Raw genomic sequence first — 22152 nt, 5'->3', positions numbered from 1 at the left:
GATTCACATTTAAGACCATTTCAGTGCAGCAGCTTTGGTTTGGAATACGATTAATTAGACATTCGCTAAGTTCAAAACTTAAGCGGCTCGATCAATCAGCGTCTTTCATAAAGTAGTTACAACATTTTAACTTGTAACACCATAAAACATTTCCAAGCACCAGTTTAAAACGTTTCACTTTTGTGCCAAAATATTTACCATTAGGTTTATTGTAAGGGAGGCTTTTAGAATAATGGGCAGCAAGTTTGAGAATTGAGAGAGGGCTGAAAGAGCGATAACAAATCTCCCTATAACATTTCTTTAAATCACTAATCCTTCAAAGTCACGAATTTTACACTAGAGTTATGTTTACTTTTTGATAGTCGTTGGACTGGAGCAGAAACTTCAGTTTTTGTGTAGTTTACAGTTTTTATGTTAGAAAATGAGAAAGGGGGATTCGATACCTCCAAGTTTACGTCATCATTTACTTCTTTTTTGTTGCAAATTACTCATAGCGAACAGTACCGATACACAGCAGATATAAAACTATAATGTACAGTTAATTTGCAAGTTATTATATGCTTATTTTCTTAAATATTAACATTTCTCATTATATTACCAATTGTATTATATTCTTTGTGTTGTGCGAGACCTTATAAAATAAAAAGAGTTAAATGCTTAAAAAATAGAAATAAAATAGAAAGATAAACATGGGTTCTAATAGAACAACGAGTAGATCAGCAACGCTCTAATATCAAGGACTTAACAGTTTTTGTAATTTTTGTGTGTGTGTAAATTAATATTGTTTCAGGCACAGAAATTGAAAAGGATTACGTTTTATGAAACTGTTTATTTTAGTTATAAATTATTTTTGTTCTGATGTCCTGACCACCAAGCAATGTGGAGATTGTTGTATCGGTAATGCGTGTGGAGAGGAGTGAATGGATTGATTGAAGGTGCCGCAGAACGCATCACGAGCACGGTGCGGCATGATGCTGCGAGTTGCAGGGACCGCCGCCAGGATCGCTGGCAGTCGAGCAGCGCCGCGCCGCGCCGGGCTCTCATCTCCTCTCTCTCAGTTGTGTGGGAGTGTCGCGGCGTGCGGTGCGTGTGTGCGTCAGTGACGGTGACAGTGACATGAGTTAGCCATGTTCAAGCAGTGCTGCGGCTGCAAGGGCAGGCCGGACCCGGACACCGACGACGAGAAGGAGAAACTACAGGAGGTGGAAAAGAAGAACAGCGTTACGATAAATGTGAAGGAAGAGAAGGCCGAAGTCACCCCGGAGGTGGTGGTGTCACTGCCGGACAGCAGTCCTCTCCCGGAAGTGAAGAATGAAGCGGAGGAAGCCCCCCTCCTCAAGAAAGAAGAGCCACCGAAGGAGACCAAGAATCCGGGACTGACCATAGACACCAGCCAGGACCTGGAGGGTCTGGACGATGACGACGACAACATGATAGTTCCTATCACCCCCCGCACTGCGAAGGGGTTGACCCCTCACCCCGCCAAGCGCAACAGTACCCCCGGACTGTCCGCCATCCCCAAGTGGCTGTCCCAGGACGACGACGAGGAGTCCGGAGGCACGGCTGAGCCGCCGGTCACCCCCGTGGGCCGCGACGAGCTCGCTCTCCGCCGACACCGGTTCTTCTCCGACCTCCTGGTCGCCGCACAGGCCGCCACGGAGCACCGGGTCCGCTTCGACCCCCTCGGCCCCTCTGTTGCAGGTAGTCAGTTGAAAGTTATCCAGTGTTATATTGTTGTTTACACCCCGCAGGCTGTAACACCCGCGTCGTTCCGAAGATAAATGGGCAATAAAAAACAACGGTGCCGCCGAATCGTCCGCACACCGGACTATATCTCACACCAATGGCCTCAGATTTTCGTCGCCAGCAGTCGCGCCTTGGATCCGACTGGTTTTGCAAGGAAATAAATACAAGTTCGGGATATATTACACTTTATAAACTATCTTTGATTTTTCGTAACTGGCTCACCTTTTGCCGCTAAATGCTTTAAAAATCTGAATGTCATCAATTGATATACAATTTTATAAGGACATTATTGATAACTCTGCGAACAGTTGTTAAATTTTCTAGAATCTTCTTCATTCACAGTTTTCAAACTATTGCCTTTGTAAGAAAAACAATTAAGTATAGATCTTCCAAGTTGTTAAATTGTCTTAATTGTTGGTACTCTTTTGGAGGTAAGAGTTTAATGTTAGTCAGAATAGGGTGTTTGGAACCGTGTTGTTACCTCGCCGTTGCCTGACATCCGCACTAATCTCTCCATGCAACAACAAAGGCTTTTGAGGTATCCAAATCTACAGGAATGGGGATGAAGTTTGACTTTGGAAACTGGATTTCAGTAGCTTATCAATTTAGCTGCTGTAACTATATTATTATGCCTTTAGCTAACTGTAATCACCAAAATTTGTATCCTATATAAAACCTAATGCCTCCCTAGGTTGACATTGTTATGGGGGTATAGACACCAAGTAAACGTCGATCTCAGTTATAAATAAATAAATGCCACGGTCATTCATTGCATTCATCTTCTAAATTCATACTCCTCAAGGTGTATCGGGATCTTGATTGTTACTTGGTAATATCCACTAACGAATCTTTATTTGATACGAACACCATTAAATAAGTATACTAATTGCGATTTAAAATCATTTAATAATAGAAGAGCACGTTTTAAATTCAGCTTACTAAATTTTAAAGTAGACAGCCGTCCTAAACAGCAGAAACCCGTGCACTTCTTTGCTACAAAAAACATTACAATGTAATAACGCAAAAGTAATGTAGTAAATTGTAGCGTGCTTCTTAGTTGTTAACATGAACATCCATTCTGTTTCCACAAACGTCCAAGCTGGAATCTACATAATGTGTTCCCGGGTAGTTTAATATGAAAGTGGTGGTACAGAACGACACGATTACACCTGGTACTTAACTGTATTTGCTAATGAAGATGTCCTACTTATCATTACGTCAATTCAGTGACGGCGAACAGTAAAATATTGATGGAGATGGAGAAATACTGTTTTAATTTTCGTTTACTGGAAGAGGTTTTGGTTCACCAATCGTGGTATGGGGAGTTCTAACTTGAGCCTCAAGGCCCCGGCTGGGCAGTGACATTACACAGACGACATCTGTTTGCGGTTGTGTCGCCGGGTCGCCCAGATTGTTTTACAAGCGTTCTGCGGGGATATAGAGTTTTGAGTCGGTGTAGAGTCTCAAACCAATCGCAGAAACACTAGCCGATAATATTAGGTTACAACTGACTGATTGGCTGGAATGAACAGTTTATTATTTAATACCCGACTCTGACATATCAGTGAATTCCAGTCGGTTCCTTCACTGGTATTTTACAAATATGTCCGAAACATAGTAATAATGACCAGGAAGCATGATTCACCAATGATCAGTAGTAATGCATGTGTTATGTTGTGATAAGACATTCGGAGTTCTGGGGATGAAATATGTAAAACAGTAATACGATGCAGGTGCATCTGGCATAATAAGGTGCAGGTGCTCAGCTAGTCTGAGGTAGACATTGAATGCAATGATCTGCTGAAACACGTTAAAAAGTGTCCTCGGTGACTTACCCAGGAATTACTTTGGGAAGAAATGTCCTTAGGACAAGGGAATACCGAGCTTATAAGTATAGACTGTGGAATCTGGAAAGTATTGTGGATCCTCCTATTAGTAGACCGGTGTTTTCACTTTGTCCTTTGTGTCAATGTGTTAGTACAACGGACGTCTTATATGTTTAGATTGGTTACGATCGTCAGGCGGACCACAGCCAACGTGAGAATTGGCAGCCGGAATTGCCAATCACTATTGTCAGACCAGTGTCCAAGTGATTCGGATTCCACGTTATACTGTACTCCCTGGATACTTGGCTCTTTTAGGATCTATAGACCTTGGACAGTACTACTCATTCTCAGGACTCACACTACACATCATTCATCTTATATTCACCTGTTACCGAACATGTATCTTTGAGGGATAGAATTATAAATAAACTGATGCAACGGAATATCGAGGAATACCGTGATATTAATAGGTCTTCCTTGGAATAGGAGAACACCATGTAAGAGTTTCTAACCTCTTAAGACGTTTTTACCAAGAGTTATCGCACGGACAGATATTTATGGACGGGAGTTTAAGGAACTTTCTGGTGCTTAATAAGAACATCTAATATTTGTAGTGATATACCCCAAAACATCTAAAATTGATAGTGATATACTCCAAAACCGTCTCAAATTGGCAGTGGTGTATTCCAAAACATTTAAAACGGGTAGAGATTTATCCCAAAAACGTCCAAAGCAGGTTGTGGTATATCCCAAAACATCTCAATTTTGTAGCGATTTGTGAAAAAAAAACATATCTAAATAAATATATTCGTAACGATATATCCCAAAACATCTAAAATTGATAGTAATATACTCCAAAACTGTCTAAAATTGGTAATGGTATATCCCAAAACATCTAAAATTGATAGTAATATACTCCAAAACTGTCTAAAATTGGTAATGGTATATCCCAAAACATCTAAAACAGGTAGAGAATTATCAAAAAAACACACAAAACAGGTTGTGATATATCCCAAAAACACCTAAAATTGATAGTAATATACTCCAAAACCGTCTAAAATTGGTAATGGTATATCCCAAAACATCTAAAACAGGTAGAGAATTATCCAAAAAACACACAAAACAGGTTGTGATATATCCCAAAACACCTAAAATTGATAGTAATATACTCCAAAACCGTCTAAAATTGGTAATGGTATATCCCAAAACATCTAAAACAGGTAGAGAATTATCAAAAAAACACACAAAACAGGTTGTGATATACCCCAAAACATCTAAAACAGGTAGAGAATTATCCAAAAAACACACAAAACAGGTTGTGATATATCCCAAAACATCTAAAATTGGTAGTGCTATATCTAAAAAACATTTAAAGTTCGTAGTGATTTATCTCGATGTCCTCCCCTGGGTATGTCAGTGAGGGCTCTCTCAGACGTACACAAATGAGGACCATACATGGTTTTTTTATAGTGCACGATGCTTGGGTAACGAACCTGCAGCTTCGTCCAGAGCCAAGTATTTTGATAAATTTAGACCTCATATATCAGTTAGGTAGTTAAGACACCTAAGACTAGGCTTTTCAACCTACGTGACAGAATTGGGTGAACTATAAAACGGATCGGTATCGTTGGTACCAGCGTTTTTCATATCATTCCTATTATTTCCTATCTCTACTACTTCCGCGATCTCCTGTCTTTTAAGGATAAACGCCCTGAGGGAAGTGCACACGGAACGTACAAATTCAACAAGAATAAATTGTGTGTGTCAAAGAAAAGATCTTGCAGGCTTTCCGCTGTAGTGGACGAGAAACCGAGCGAGAGGTGGTGGTGACGGAAGGACGAGAAACTCCAGACCACGAAACGCGGCGAGACGGAACAGGAGGGAATGAATCACGTGACGAGAGTATTTATGAGCCGGAAGTCTGTATCTGTGGCGGTGTGTGACACTCATCAACTCTGTCTCTTTCCGTCCAGTCCCACTCCCAACAGTCGTTTATGTTCTGTCTCCCATCTCAGGCTCTGTGTGGCACTGGAGTGGCACTTTACTATTGTTTCAAAGAAACTTTCTAAAATATTCCTTTGATATACGAGCACTGTACGTAAATAAGAGAATGTGTTTTTAATAAATGAAATCAGTGTTACAAATAATCGTGTGGCGTTCACTAGTCTCTCCAGAATTGGTAACCAAGTACGAGTGACAGCTAAGAATATTAAGCTAAACATTAATATTTTATATTATTTAATGAAGTTGTAAATTTTTACGATAATGCAAAAATGGTGTATGTAATGAGCGTGTATTGTATTTTTGGTTGCCGATATTATATAATTGGCATGGACGAATAACAAAGAAGAATGGCTTTGTATCTACAATAATGACCCATTTTAATCCCTCTTCCAATCGCCGACTCTACTACACATGTAACAGATGAACCCAAAAACAGTCCAAACCGTGACGTTTCAGTGAAGTTAAAATACTTATGTATATATTTACCTACTGTAATAGCCTAAAAATGGTAGATAGGGACAGAGTGGCCTCCAGATAGTACCAAAGTACCCGTGATCAATAATAAGTTGAGATTAAATGCAAGACCAAAACTTACGACCTCATGCCTATGGCAGCGCTTCGATATAGCGGAATCGTGCCCTTAGTGATCGGAATTTAGGACGTGAGATCAGGCCATAAATCAGCTAATGAGGGTTATTTAAGGGAGCGATTTGCCACGAGCGAAAAATCGCCTTCTTCGATGCTATTTCCATTAGGGTTAGTGGTTAGAACTATTTGTACCCTTGAAACCAATAAATAGCTAAAAACGTTGTTTCCCTCATTTTTAGTAAATTTATCTAAATAATGGTTTTGTAGTAGGTAATATATAAGAAAAACTGTAGTTTGTATTCAGCGACCAAAGGTTACACAAGAATTAGTTGGAATAAGATCTTCTAAATTGTATAAGTAAAACATCGACTTTACTGAACTAAATTGACATAAAAAACATACATATATAACTCAAGTGTGATTACATTACATTATAACTGTTTGATCGTGATACCTGTAATTAGGCCTATTCTTTCCCTATTGTTGAATCTGTACGCTCCCAACACGAATGGACGCAAACTATCCAATTACGCTATCTACGCCAATCACAGTATTACAATACCAGTGATTAATTATCCGAGTGCATATCTTGCCAAGCCTTCTGCATTGTTATTGTAGCGATTTGATCGCAGTTATAATAATTAAATTAATTAACCTGCCTTACAGGTCTGTTCACTGGTCTGTTGTAAATACACATAAGTTTGAGGGCGTAACATAACTACAATTAACGAGCTGGTCACTGCGTTTGAAATGGATTTTTCATTTCTGTTTGCGTTGAAATAATTAGTAACCGCTTCTCCCTCTAATGTGTTAAGGAAAAGAGTTGTAAGCCACGTGGAGCATTAATTTATGAATTGTTTCCAAGTTGGTTAAAAAAATCTCCTCTGTTACCACGATTAGTAAAGAACTTGAACATTGAAATAAACTTATGCAAAACAAAATAAGTAACCCGCATTTATAATTATTATATATTATGGTACATGTAAACCAAAATATGTAACCCATACTTATTATTATATATTATGTTACACATTATATATTGTTATGTACAGGGTGTCTAGTTAGTAACTCTCAGGACAAATGTATACCACGTTATTGTACAGGTCAAGACGAACATATTTCACCATATGAACATGTGTCTCCGGTGCTAAGTTTCCTGTATGTCTGTCTGTATGTTTTCCATTCAAAAATTAATATGTTAAAAACTAATAAATGTTATCCAAATAACAAATAAACCAAATTTGGATGAAATGTTTATATAGTAAGAAGACCAGTAACGACAACAAATATTTCATTATCTTTTGCTGAATTCAAAATTGCAGCAATTACATTTTTTAAAATTGAATATCTTAAAAACCAACAATTTAACTAACTAATTAATAGAGTAACTTTTTTTATTCTATCACAAATTAGATTATTTAAATGTAAGAGTAAATAATTGATTTAGAGCATATTTACTGTGACAATACTTGTCTACATTAATTTAGGTTCTCAGCAAATAGCCAACATTAAAAAAATGAATAAACGGCAGCTCTAGAATACCCTAGAATTATCTAGAATATCAGTTATGCGACACTCGTGTATGCAAATCTCCGAAATGGGAATTTAAAAAAGTTTTACAGAAAAATAAGTAGAGTAATAAATACGTATTAGTGAATTAAAAGTAATACATTATGAATAATACTATGTGCTCGATCTTTATCGGTTTCTTTATTCATTGTTATCTTTAGAATAATTCGATTGTTATTTTACATGTTTCAAATTTAATTTTATAACAGATAATTAAGTTATTTAAAATATACTTAAACCCCTTAATGTTGTATAAAAAATGTTACATTCACCTACTACAAAGTAAATATACATCGGAAAAAATTCAATTATAATTCTAACATATAGTGTTGTTTGCATTTATATTTTTGTGGTTTTATATTTCACGTTAGAATTTTAATTTCATATTGATTGTTTCAAAATTCTGAGTTAACGCTCATCTCCCTTATTTTGGGAAAATAATAAACTAAAAAAAACTAAATTGGGAGAAAGATGCGATATTTACATCCTGCAGGCTTGCACGAGCTGTATGTACTGTGGATACACGCTATCAAAAGTTTATATCTAAATCAGGTTTCTAAACAATGAGTTTATGTGTTGTTACGATCATTATTGATCGTGTAATTGTGTTGTTAGGGTCGGGTTGTCTCTGTTGTTAACGATGTTACCTGATTAGTTCCAGTAAGTAACAAAGGAAGGTCCTGCTGTATTTGTTGTGTGTCACTGGACACTCGGTCATGAGATTATTGCGAACTCGTGGCGTTATCTATTGTTTTTAAACAATGAGTTGATGTGTTGTTACGATCATTATATATTTGTATTATTGTTAACGATGTTAGTAAGTAACAAAGGAAGGTCCTGCTGTATTTGTTGTGTGTCACTGGACATTCGGTCATGAGATTATGGCGAACTCGTGGCGTTATCTCTTGTTTTTAAACAATGAGTTTATGTGTTGTTACGATCATTATTGATTATGTAATTGTGTTGTTAGGGTCGGGTTGTCTCTGTTGTTAACGATGTTACCTGATTAGTTCCAGTAAGTAACATAGGAAGGTCCTGCTGTATTTGTTGTGTGTCACTGGACATTCGGTCATGAGATTATGGCGAACTCGTGGCGTTATCTCTTGTTTTTAAACAATGAGTTGATGTGTTGTTACGATCATTATTGATTATGTAATTGTGTTGTTAGGGTTGGGTTGTCTCTGTTAACGATGTTACCTGATTAGTTCCAGTAAGTAACAAAGGAAGGTCCTGCTGTATTTGTTGTGTGTCACTGGACACTCGGTCATGAGATTATGGCGAACTCGTGGCGTTATCTCTTGTTTTTAAACAATGAGTTGAATGTGTTGTTACGATCATTATTGATTATGTAATTGTGTTGTTAGGGTCGGGTTTTCCCTGTTGTTAACGATGTTACCTGATTAGTTCCAGTAAGTAACAAATGAAGGTCCTGCTGTATTTGTTGTGTGTCACTGGACACTCGGTCATGATATTATGGCGTACTCGTGGCATTATCTCGCGTTTTTAAACAATGAGTTGAATGTGTTGTTACGATCATTATTGATTATGTAATTGTGTTGTTAGGGTCGGGTTGTCTCTGTTGTTAACGATGTTACCTGATTAGTTCCAGTAAGTAACAAAGGAAGGTCCTGCTGTATTTGTTGTGTGTCACTGGACACTCGGTCATGAGATTATTGCGAAACTCGTGGCGATCTCTTGTTTTTAAACAATGAGTTGATGTGTTGTTACGATCATTATTGATTGTGTAATTGTGTTGTTAGGGTCGGGTTGTCTCTGTTGTTAACGATGTTACCTGATTAGTTCCAGTAAGTAACAAATGAAGGTCCTGCTGTATTTGTTGTGTGTCACTGGACACTCGGTCATGAGATTATTGCGTACTCGTGGCGTTTATCTCTTGTTTTTAAACAATGAGTTGATGTGTTGTTACGATCATTATTGATTATGTAATTGTGTTGTTAGGGTCGGGTTGTCTCTGTTGTTAACGATGTTACCAGATTAGTTCCAGTAAGTAACAAAGGAAGGTCCTGCTGTATTTGTTGTGTGTCACTGGACACTCGGTCATGAGATTATAGCGAACTCGTGGCGTTTATCTCTTGTTTTTAAACAATGAGTTGATGTGTTGTTACGATCATTATTGTGTAATTGTGTTGTTAGGGTCGGGTTGTCTCTGTTGTTAACGATGTTACCTGATTAGTTCCAGTAAGTAACAAAGGAAGGTCCTGCTGTATTTGTTGTGTGTCACTGGACGGACACTCGGTCATGAGATTATTACGAACTCGTGGCGTTATCTCTTGTTTTTAAACAATGAGTTGATGTGTTGTTACGATCATTATTGTGTAATTATGTTGTCAGGGTGTGGTTGTGTCTGTTGTTATTTTTTACCCGATTAACAATATTGATAACAAATTGGGCGATTGGTTACCATTAAACAACGCTTTTTCCAAATTCACATGACACATGAAAAGGAATCACAGTTTCCAACATGAGAACAAATTTATACAACAATAAGAGAAAATGATAATCCGGACTGGCCAGATAACAGAACAAAGTTGAAGGATACAAAACTGGGATAGCATGAACTTTGGGGGTGGATCACAACCAGGATATCAGGAATTACCATATCCCCAATGATTTACTAGATTTACCCCTCTCCGGAATATGTAAAAAAGTATACATCTGAAATAAAACACAATTTTTAAAATTCACTCGTATTTAGAAAACATTTGGCCATCCCCTCTTATTCTGTCAGTATGAGTAATACAGTGAGTAATAATATATGGGTAATTATCACATCCTCCCCGGCTTTAGATTTTGACGAGTCTCAGATAGAAAATAGCCTGGATTGATCCTTCATAGATAATGTTGACGTCTTATAGATTTTCGTGTAGTAATAATGCATAATTTTATTGTTTTAATTTGTAAGTAGTTTTACCACTCTAGTCAATAAACAATTAAACTAAAAATTAGTCTAAAAGTGTTACATTCTCTTAGTTATTAAATATTAAAGAAGAGTATATTATACTAATTAAGTATTTTGTGTTTAACACTGTAGTTAAATCTTATACTCTGGGAGCTGAGAACCAATTTACACTCGAAATGAATAGTCTTAAGACTGAAATCAATTGCCAGCCAACCAAGAACGCCAGGAAAATATTTGGTAGAAGGGAAGGGGGGTCAAGACGACTAATGTTTTCCCGTAGTGGACGGAAAGTAAGGAAAGTGCAGTCTACTGCTCATTCCCCATTTTGTTCATTAAAAGGTTCTTGACCTGTTTCATTGTTGAGAACGAACTTTCAGCAGTACATACCAGTAATATTTAATAACTTAAATAATAATAATAATAGTTAAAATTTGGGGGGGGGGGTATAGGCCACTTTATCACCCTCGCCGGCTACGTCCTTGGCAGATGATCGATTTCTATGCTAGGTATATTTCTCAATCGATTTCTAGAAAATCCAAGTTGTGTGCTTATTTGTACAATGCAACTTGGCTCTCGGTTCCTATAATAAACTGAAAATGTTTTAACACCAAACAATATTAAATTTTCGCGAACATTAATATTATCTTTGCAAGTATTTCATCATAATTTACACTTTTCATAACGTTTCAAAAGTTATAGTTACAGGAAATGTATTAGATATTGTTCACTTTGACTAAAAATGTAAAAAATTATAATATTGTACTAATAATAATAAAGTATATGAGGAACTTTGTATAAAGATATAAAACACTTTTATATTGGAGGAAAGACAACCAAGTTTTTCCTAACCCTGATGTTCGTAATATAATTAAATACATGAATATTCAGAGCACAAACGAACGGGTTGTTATCCACTGTAAAAGTAACTCAGCCAGTATTTTATTAATACTGGGGCGGGTAGCAGAATCTGTCTCATATACATTGCAGAGTGTTAAATTTCCAACTTTTATCTTGAACCGAGATTATTTATATTTCTGAAAATGTAAGGCTGGAATGTTTGATAAGGGTACGGTTTCAGAGATGCCGCAAGAAATGTGACCATTAGAGATCGCATCTCCATGTCCTTGTTTCTCCCCTTCCCCCTACCCCGCACCACCCTCAGTAACATTAACCCCTTAACCCAGTTGTGTGCTATCCCCTGAATTGCTTTGTCCGAGGGGAGGTTTAAGATTGCATGGAGCTGAACTCTTATTAAAGCCGTGTGAACCATGCATACACAATGAGGGAAGTTCATGGTTCATGGAGTCGGGATGTTTACCAGTATATAAATATATCTTAGATTGTTATTGATTTGAAAGGCATTACTCTGTTGTATCTGTATACAATATCCAAATCATTCAATTGATAGTATCCATTCTGTTATTTATAAATTGTCTATAAAGAACAAAATAAAAATGTATAAACATATAGAATTCGTGTAATACACATTTAATTATATAGCGTAATTGAAAACGGACAAAAATTCTTTGAAATGTAAATATTTTACAGTTAGTTTTTTATATTTTCTTCAAGTAGTGTTTAATCTACTTTACTTGTGTCACTCCTCAAAAGTTTTACCATCCAACAAAATAAAAAACTATTTTTGTAAAATGAAAATTTTTTTAAACTTCTAATTTAAAAAATCAATATACTGTATATATCCAGTCTAAACTATCATAAGGAAAAAAGTAAAATGTTAACTAGGGTTATAAGAACAATTTAAAAACATAAACGTAGTAAAATTGAAATAGAGATATCTAATAAAAAATTGATGGTGGTATACATATTTGCAATATATATTATAAACATATGTATGTTAAATATTCCTGAAAAATTATAATATTATAACCACTGCAATTTGGCCCATTTTAAAACATCAAAACAAAAATTATCAATTCAAAAATATACCCTGTAAAAATTGAGCAATTTCGTAAAGTAAATGTCTTATCCACATATTATTCTGTGAGATTATGTAAAATAACGCATTAAGTTCTTTTCTTGAATATATAGCTCACAAAGCATGTTTTGGTTGTTTGGCATTGAAAGTTTCATATGTAACGTATCAGTTCTAACAATTTTCGAATGACAACTCACCGTGCTATATTGTATATATAGCTATGACGATGTTCAGCCAAATTAATGTCTAATGTACGGAGATGTTGTGGTAACTGACACGTAAACATCATCTCCGATATGTCTACACGATTAAGTCAACAAGAGATCAACTGAAAGTCAACCAGAGAGTTGGCCACATTCCCGGCTCTTGTGGTTCATTGACTCCAATCTCTGCTCTGACACTCTTCATCCAATCAGATATCAAATGAGAGCAGCATTTCTTGAAGGGTTTGGCTGGCCTATTGAAGATCTGTCGACCTCCCTCCTCCCCCGTCCCCCGCCACCAAGTAAGGGGGAGTCTAGCGATCGTATTGTTTAACATTTCTTGACAGTTTGAGATTATAAAAATTGTATTAGGATAAAATCTACAATAATATATATAGTATTGCTCCCGGCGGAGCAAGTACTTTTTGTGATTCAATGTTTATTGAAATTAAAAAAAGGCTATTGCCATTTATACAATTTAATGTAAATAAAAGTCGTTTGACAGGTATTTGGTCTTCCGATCATATGTTAGTTTGCTTATTTAAACGCATATGTGACAGATACGGCCAAATACAAAATAATTGAATCGGAAAAAGTAAGCGCTCTGTGGTGTAATGGTAGCACATTCACCCGGCAAGTGAGAGATCCGGGTTCGACTCCCGGCGGAGCAAGTACTTTTTGTGATTCAATGTTTATTGAAATTATATATATATATATATATATATATATGTATATATATATATATATATATATATATATATATACACACATTATGTCAATGCAACGTTAATATAAAAGTCGTCATTGCGTTTCTTTATTAAATTATAATTATCGTTCTCTCGTTGCTGGGCAATTAAATTAAAAATTCATTACAGTGTTTCTTCCTTTTGTTCAAACAGAATATCAACTTTAAACTCCTGATAAAAAAAGTCCGGAAATCTAACCAAACCGTTTTCTTTCTCCGTTCTCCAAAACGTGCAAATCGTTAATGTTTTATCAGGCAGAAAGTAAACAACTGTTTTTAGACTATTTTAGGTAAAAACGAAGGTTTTCGAACAAGACCGGTGACTGCAAAAAATATGTTCCCTCATCTGAAGGGGGCAGTTAATATATTTCTAGTAGCCTAACATGTTCGGGAGGATCGGGATGTAATCGTAATGTTTTCAGTCTTATACTTACACGTCGGTTAATACGAGTAGTTATTTGTTCGTCATGTGAAATATTTAAAAGGCTATGGTTTTAGACAGATTGGTCAGAACAGGGTTTCTTTTTATATTTTTGTAATAGCTTTTAAGCTTTAAAAATAAATTTATTATAACAATTAGTGTGACGTATTCATTTAAGTTTTTTTACACTAAACACTTTTGCCACACACATCTCTTATTCAGTTATTGTATTTACAATTTTAGTTCAGTAAAATTATTATTGATTGAAAAGCTTTGCAGACATGTGCAAAATTGTATGATGGTTATGCAGTAAAAATTTGGGAAACGAGTGTTGTGAAACCTCGATCTTTGCTATATTAAAACAATACTGAACCCCATTTTTCGCCGTTCTTATTGTTTTTAGAGGTCTCACTATACAAATCTAGCGAATATGCATCTAAACGCTTTTTAATCGTTTTTTTATAAATTGTATTCAGTGTAAATATTGAAACAATTTAATACGAAAAGTTAATTAAAAAAAGTAACAATATTGAAATAGTTATAGTCTTTAAAGAGAAATCTACTACTCTCTCTCTCTTAAGCCTCTATTTCTCTTATGGGGTGGCATCAATATGAAAAGTGTTTTATTTAACAGTAGTTTGTAATTAGTTACTGAAAGGTATTCAACTTACATTATCAATATACATGTTGTTTGTCCATTACGTAAAACATAACGTGTACCAGAGAACCGGTATCATTATATCTCGAGGATCTACAAGCGCGCTCTCAGTCTTGGCTCTTAGGGATATAACGTCTCAAAAGGGCATTTCACGCTCTTTCTGGAGAGCCCTCTTTACTAAGCATTGTGAAGTGTGTTGTGTGTTTTTAGTTTTATAACCCTGTGCATGTCTTAGAAGTTGATGTTTGCTGAATTTACATACTGTACAATTCGTACCCTTACATTTCACGCTCTTTCTGGAGAGCCCTCTTTACTAAGCACTGTGAAGTGTGTTGTGTGTTTTTAGTTTTATAACCCTGTGCATGTCTTAGAAGTTGATGTTTGCTGAATTTACATACTGTACAATTCGTACCCTTCGTACCCTTAACATTTCACGCTGGTGTAGTTGTTGAGTTTTTTTACTACCCTGTGCATGTCTTAGAAGTTGATGTTTTGCTGAATTTACCATACTGTACAATTCGACCCTTACATCCACGCTCTTTCTGAGAGCCCGTCTTTACTAAGCATTGTTGTGAGTTGTGTTTTTTTTTAGTTTTATAACCCTGTGCAATGTCTTAGAAGTTGATGTTTGCTGAATTTAATACTGTACAATTCGTACTAGTCTTTCTGGAGAGATAAGCAATGGTGAAGTTGTGTTGTGTGTTTTTAGTTTATAACCCTGTGCATGTCTTATTTGAAGTTTGGTGCTAGAATTTACGTACAATTCGTACCCTCATTTCACGCTCTTTCTGGAGAGCCCTCTTTACTAAGCATTGTGAAGTGTGTTTGTGTGTTTTTAGTTTTTATAACCCTGTGCATGTCGTAGAAAGTCGATGTTCTGCTGAATTTACATACTGTACCGTACCCTTACATTTCACGCTCTTTTCTGGAGAGCCCTCTTTATACTAAGCATTGTGAAGTGTGTTGTGTGTTTTTTAGTTTTATAACCCTGTGCATCTTAGAAGTCGATGTTTGCTGAATTTACATACTGTACTTCGTACCCTTACATTTCACGCTCTTTCTGGAGAGCCCTCTTTACTAAGCAATTTGTGAAGTGTGTTGTGTGTTTTTTAGTTTTATAACCCTGTGCATGTCTTAGAAGTTGAATGTTTGCTGAATTTACATACTGTACAATTCGTTTAACCCTTACATTTCACGCTCTTTCTGGAGAGCCCTCTTTACTAAGCACTTGTGAAGTTGTGTTGTGTGTTTTTAGTTTTATAACCCTGTGCATGTCTTAGAAGTTGATGTTTGCTGAATTTACATACTGTACAATTCGTACCCTTACATTTCACGCTCTTTCTGGAGAGCCCTCTTTACTAAGCATTGTGAAGTGTGTTTGTGTGTTTTTAGTTTTATAACCCTGTGCATGTCCTTAGAAGTTGATTGTTTGCTGAATTTACATACTGTACAATTCGTACCCTTACATTTTCACGCTCTTTCTGGAGAGCCCTCTTTACTAAGCATTGTGAAAGTGTGTTGTGTGTTTTTAGTTTTATAACCCTGTGCATGTCTTAGAAGTTGATGTTTGCTGAATTTACATACTGTACAATTCGTACCCTTACATTTCACGCTCTTTCTGGAGAGCCCTCTTTACTAAGCATTGTGAAGTGTGTTGTGTGTTTTTAGTTTTATAAACCCTGTGCATGTCTTAGAAGTTGAATGTTTGCTGAATTTACATACTGTACAATTCGTACCCTTACATTTCACGCTCTTTCTGGAGAGCCCTCTTTACTAAGCATTGTGAAGTGTGTTGTGTGTTTTTAGTTTTTATAACCCTGTGTGTCTTAGAAGTTGATGTTTGCTGAATTTACATACTGTACACATTCGTACCCTTACAATTTCACGCTCTTTCTGGCGAGCCCCTCTTTACTAAGCATTGTGAAGTGTGTTGTGTGTTTTTAGTTTTATAACCTGTGCATGTCTTAGAAGTGATGTTTGCTGAATTTACATACTGTACAATTCGTACCCTTACATTTCACGCTCTTTCTGGAGAGCCCTCTTTACTAAGCATTGTGAAGTGTGTTGTGTGTTTTTTAGTTTTATAACCCTGTGCATGTCTTAGAAGTTGATGTTTGCTGAATTTTACATAACTGTACAATTCGTACCCTTAACATTTCACGCTCTTTCTGGACGAGCCCTCTTTACTAAGCACTGTGAAGTGTGTTGTGTGTTTTTAGTTTTATAACCCTGTGCATGTCTTAGAAGTTGATGTTTGCTGAATTTACATACTGTACAATTCGTACCTTACATTTCACGCTCTTTCTGGCGAGCCCTCTTTACTAAGCACTGTGAAGTGTGTTGTGTGTTTTTAGTTTTTATAACCCTGTGCATGTCTTAGAAGTTGATGTTTGCTGAATTTACATACTGTACAATTCGTACCCTTACATTTCACGCTCTTTCTGGAGAGCCCTCTTTACTACTAGCATTGTGAAGTGTGTGTTGTGTGTTTTTTAGTTTTATAACCCTGTGCATGTCTTAGAAGTTGATGTTTGCTGAATTTACATACTGTACAATTCGTACCCTTACATTTCACGCTCTTTCTGGGAGAGCCCTCCTCTTTACTAAGCTTGCACTGTGAAGTGTGTTGTGTGTTTTTAGTTTTATAACCCTGTGCATGTCTTTAGAAGTTGATGTTTGCTGAATTTACATACTGTACAATTCATACCCTTACATTCATTTGACCTATTTGTTGACAACTACAATCTACCATTGTTGTCTTTGTTTTGTGGTCATCTATCATGTTATGTACACTTACGTGTCCATAACTTGTAATTTATTTTGTTTAGTTTGAATAAAGGGAAGACGTGGAAACAAAAATTCTAAAAACTATTTCGGTCACGGATTTTCTAATAATAATTTCAAGTTAACGTTTAAATAATTGCAGTAATTTACTGTAAATTATGTTGCATTTTAACTCTAGTTAGCAAGCCGGTGTTTAAAAAAATCCACAGCTTTTGGGAATATAAATCGTATGAACGCTATAAAACGGTGTACTAGGTTTTTAATTCTTATACAGGCTTGCAATTTTGATAGTCATTAAAATAATGTCCTGAATCACAACAATTTCTATTTTATTTGAGCTACCAAAGTGTTTCCAGGATCGGGTGTAAGGGTCCATTAAAGCACAATGAGCTCCCTTAATGCTTCTCGTATAGATGGGTCCCACGCAAGTAGCTTAAATGTGAGCTAATGGAGAGCACGTTGTAATGAGCTACTCGGCAAATATTATTACATTATTTCACTACATTACCTTGCGTGTCCAATGAACGAAACATTACGGTCCTGACACTCATCGCTCTGCCGGAGGTCCGTGTATTTGTTAATTACATTTATTTACAATTATGTGGTTGCAATGCATATGCAAAAATACTGTAGACAAGCCATGGTAATATATGTAGGATTAATAGAATTGTAAAAACTAACAATGACAAAAAATACTTACGTAAATATTCATACTAGTTGTTAACGTTGTACATATTCTACATTGTGATTGTTCAACATTTTTGAATTGAGTGTTAAACTTGTTTTGGTATAATGGAAATGTTCTTTATGATTTGTAATATGAATCAATATTATGGTGGCGAAGTATTTGATTATTCATTATTTTGAACAAAATTAATTAACTCAATAAGTAGTATAATTTATAGCTAATAGACCACACTAGGATTAGGAATAGTTCTTACACATTCTTGAAAAAGTTCTTTATTTAGCATCATATACAGGTGATTTGAAGCAAACAAAGTGTAAACTTTACAATTTTATTTACCATTTCTAACCCCACAACTGTAGAATTTTCTTTAAATTATGGGCTCCAAATATTTGAATATAGTATAATATTTAACTTTCAGTTATTAATGAGATATTGAATCAACATTTTGTCAATGAGCCTCTAAACTAATGATGCATCATATTCAGATAAATGTTTCAAGGCAGTGTTTCCACATAAAAACTACCTTTCTTCAAATTCTATGGCATTTAAAATGCATGTGATAAAAATTCAAACTAAAATAGTTTATTTATATAATGGAAAATAATAGAACAATACAATAAATAGCCACAGTTCGAGAAGGCTCCACATGGGTTGAAAGCCAGGTGGGGCTGAGTTCGTAGTAAATCAATGGAGATAGGCACAGATCGATTGATAGTAACTAAAAACATTTTATAAATATTATGTGGTAAATAAAACTATTGTATTGTACAAAGCATACATACAATTTAAAACTATACTTGTTAAGTGTGAGGATGACAGGTATTAAACATTATAAAAATAAAGAGAAATATAGAATTAAGTTGCAGAAATATAATAACAACAAAAATCAATGAAAGTACTCGTATTTATTCTTAATGAAATTTACTCTTAGGTTAGTTATTGTTCTGTATCCACTGCTATTGTTATTGTTCTGTTTTATTTGTGGTTTATGAATTGAAATTAAGATAATTTCCATATGTAACCATTGTTATTACTATAATTATAAATATTTCTCAGCTTGTTTTACAAATATACTATTATTGTTTGTTCCAGGTGAGACAATCGTCAAATTTGCATCTTAACGCCGTAATATTGTAAGTAACAGTTAAATTAATTTTTAATATATGTAGTCATCATATTATTATAGCGTAGTGCAATTATCATAATTACGTAACCAGTTCAACGTAACCAACCCGTAGGGACCACATGAGGTTGAATTTTTCAAATTAACAATGACTAGCCTGTGTGCATTTTGTTCAACACAATTAAGCCTAGAATGCGGAATACGTAAGATAAGTTAAAAAGATTTGCAATGTTTTTTTTTTAAAGTTTAGTTGTAAATCGGTGGCGAGGAAAGAGTTCTGTGGTTGGTACAGAGGAATACCTGTGGGCTTTTGGGTGGGGGGGGGGGACTTGCGCGTGTCATGCATTTTTAACATTGCACTTCTGAGCACAAAGCCGAGGTACGTCTAGCCTTGGAGCTAGTTTGAAATCTCTTAAATTGCCGTGTTCAGCATACAAACTACAACATCTTGACTATTGATCGAGTCTGCGGCATAAAAAGTACCTGTTTATGGGACAATAAAGTACCGGGATTGTTAACAATAACAGGGTACGTCATACCACGTGTCGCATAACAGGCTTCGCTGAGGTTTCTTGCAAAATTTACAACTATACATTTGCAATCTATTATTTCATTTTTGAGATATCCTGTGAACAGAAAGATTACCATACAGGAAAGTCATTGTTTACATCATCCAGGAGACAAAAAAGACATTGTACTAGCCAACTGATTGATAAGATTAATGACGCTCAGCAAAATTCCATAGCTTAACTGTGCGCCATCATAGAACTCATTTTTGTCTAAGTAGAAATGAAGTTTTGTGTAAAATGTCTACAAAATGCAAAAGCTACAGGTGAAACGTTTCTCGTAATATTTTGCCAAACAATACATTTAAAGGTTTGTTAATTACTTCAGGTTTCATAGCAGTGTTGAACTAATAAAACTTCCGATGACTATTCTATAACCCTCACATCTTTTGGTACTCCCTCTGATTTTAACGGGATCTCGCCCCTCCTTCAGAAACTAGTTTCTGCTCACTACTGAAAATGCTAAAATCAGAGATGATAAATGATCGCCAACCTCTAGAACAAATTGGTTGTAAAGAGCTTTACGTGTGTGTCTAGCATTTGTACTGGTCAAACGTTTATTATCCGTTTCTTTGAATTTTGTACACGCTTTCCTTTCTGAATTTTCATATCTAGATTCATTAGCGAGCGGAATCTGGATGAGGAATGGAGTTCTGGGGTATTTCTATTTACAAACATAAAAGTTTTTATGAATTGTTTTTCGAAATTTGTTCAATTAACTCATATATAAGACGTATGGAACACTAGTTCTTCTCGAGAACATTGACACTTTATATTAAATTGATAATACATATAAAAACAAAATTATTGTGGCCCATGCTGTTTAAGTGGTGAGGCGTAGTCTCTTAATGACTTCAAAACAAAACAGTTGTTGTAAAAGTAAGCGATGAGATTTTGAAAACAGCGTGTGTTCAGTGTTCTGATTTAACTCTGAAGTTAATACGGATTGATGTTATTCCAATCTCGGTAGCGCCTCTGAATGTGAGAGATAAAGTAACCTGTTGTTTATCTTGTAAACAGTGCCCAGTACTTGTCTCGGCGGCACTGCGCGTTATCTCAGATCAGCGCAGGTAATTATCTCAACACAAACAAACTTTAGCAACTGTATAATCGTAGCACTTCCTACAGCTTTCGTTCACTTTGGAGAGCAGTAACTAATAATAATAATATTAAAGTACTGATATCTTAATATAGAGTTATAACGTCAGAGTTAAGATCGCGGAGGAGTACAAGTGCAATCCCGATATTCAGCATTGCATTATTTTGGCTATAAACAGATATAAACCCCTCACAGTTACAGCTCGAGTATATTATTTGAAGAGGTGCTTTACAACTGTATAGCCAACGCCTGTGAAGTTCTAAGAATTGCGTTGCATATTTATGTAATGGAACAAAATATATAATCAAAATAAATCATGTAAAATAATAGTAAAATTTAAATATCCAATATAATAATATTTTGTAGTTAAACGTATTTAAGATATAACGAATATGATGAATTGATTTGTTAATTTTGTAAAGGCGATAGAATTTCTTTCGAACATTTGCCATCGATCAGTTATTAAAAAAAATCGTAACGTTACGTTTTTAGATCTGCAATTTTCTCTCTTTCTCAAATGGATAATCTAACACATGACTATATCACCTCAATCGTAAAAACTATATTTAATCAAAGATGACTTACCAATACCTGTCTCTCAGACTATATACTTGACTGTAGCCAACCAACTGCTGAAACCGAGTATATCACGAGAATCTGTGCAGTGATCAAGACTTGATATAATACTCAGTTTCAGCACTGACAAAGGGTTACATACATAGTATTGTTTTTCGGTGGTTTTAGATTGCATATGTTATTTAGTATATGACATGTACTGTGTATGTGAGATGATGTGGAACGTGTCAGATATAATAAACTCGCTTTGGCGTACCCTGAAACTGAATTTAAATAAGATTTGTAAAAAGTGTTTACAAAACACAATACTCTATAGAATTGGTAAATGTGTAGTTTTATCTGACGATTGAATAATTGGTTTATTTAATTTAAAGTTAAAATATCGATAGAATAATATTTTAATTTAATAAAAGAGCAGCTTGACTTTATGGAAACGAAACATTACATTTTAAAAGGACGGAACATTCTTTGATCTTTGTTAAATATTGGAGGGAGAGGAATTCATTGAAGCTTAAACTTGTTTGCCTTTGTAACGCTGAACCGTGACAGAAAGGCTTTGTAAAAACACCTTTACAGTACTGTACTGCCAGCGAGACGATACCATAGTTTGACCTTCTCAGAATCTAGACTATGTAAAATTTGGTGTACATCGTCTTCAGTGACATGCATTGAAGTGGATAGGCTGAGCGCTAACTAAGAT

The 22152-nt window shown here is 35.5% G+C and overlaps 1 protein-coding gene across 2 annotated transcripts in view; it reads left to right on the top strand.

Annotated features, from left to right (window-relative positions):
• Positions 1–1052: 1052 nt before the first annotated feature.
• Positions 1053–22152, top strand: part of LOC124362976 (adenylyl cyclase-associated protein 1) — a 130578-nt gene continuing 109478 nt past the window's right edge. For both annotated transcript variants that reach the window (XM_046817900.1, XM_046817898.1), the window contains exon 1: positions 1053–1701. In XM_046817900.1, coding sequence (XP_046673856.1) covers positions 1128–1701 — 574 coding nt within the window. In that variant the 5' untranslated portion in view covers positions 1053–1127. The remainder of the gene's footprint in view (positions 1702–22152) is intronic.

Source organism: Homalodisca vitripennis, chromosome 5, assembly GCF_021130785.1.
Source record: "Homalodisca vitripennis isolate AUS2020 chromosome 5, UT_GWSS_2.1, whole genome shotgun sequence".
In the NCBI taxonomy this organism is placed as follows: Eukaryota; Metazoa; Arthropoda; class Insecta; order Hemiptera; family Cicadellidae; genus Homalodisca; species Homalodisca vitripennis.
Note: the sequence above shows the minus strand (reverse complement) of the source record. Positions and strands in the feature narration are given on the sequence as shown.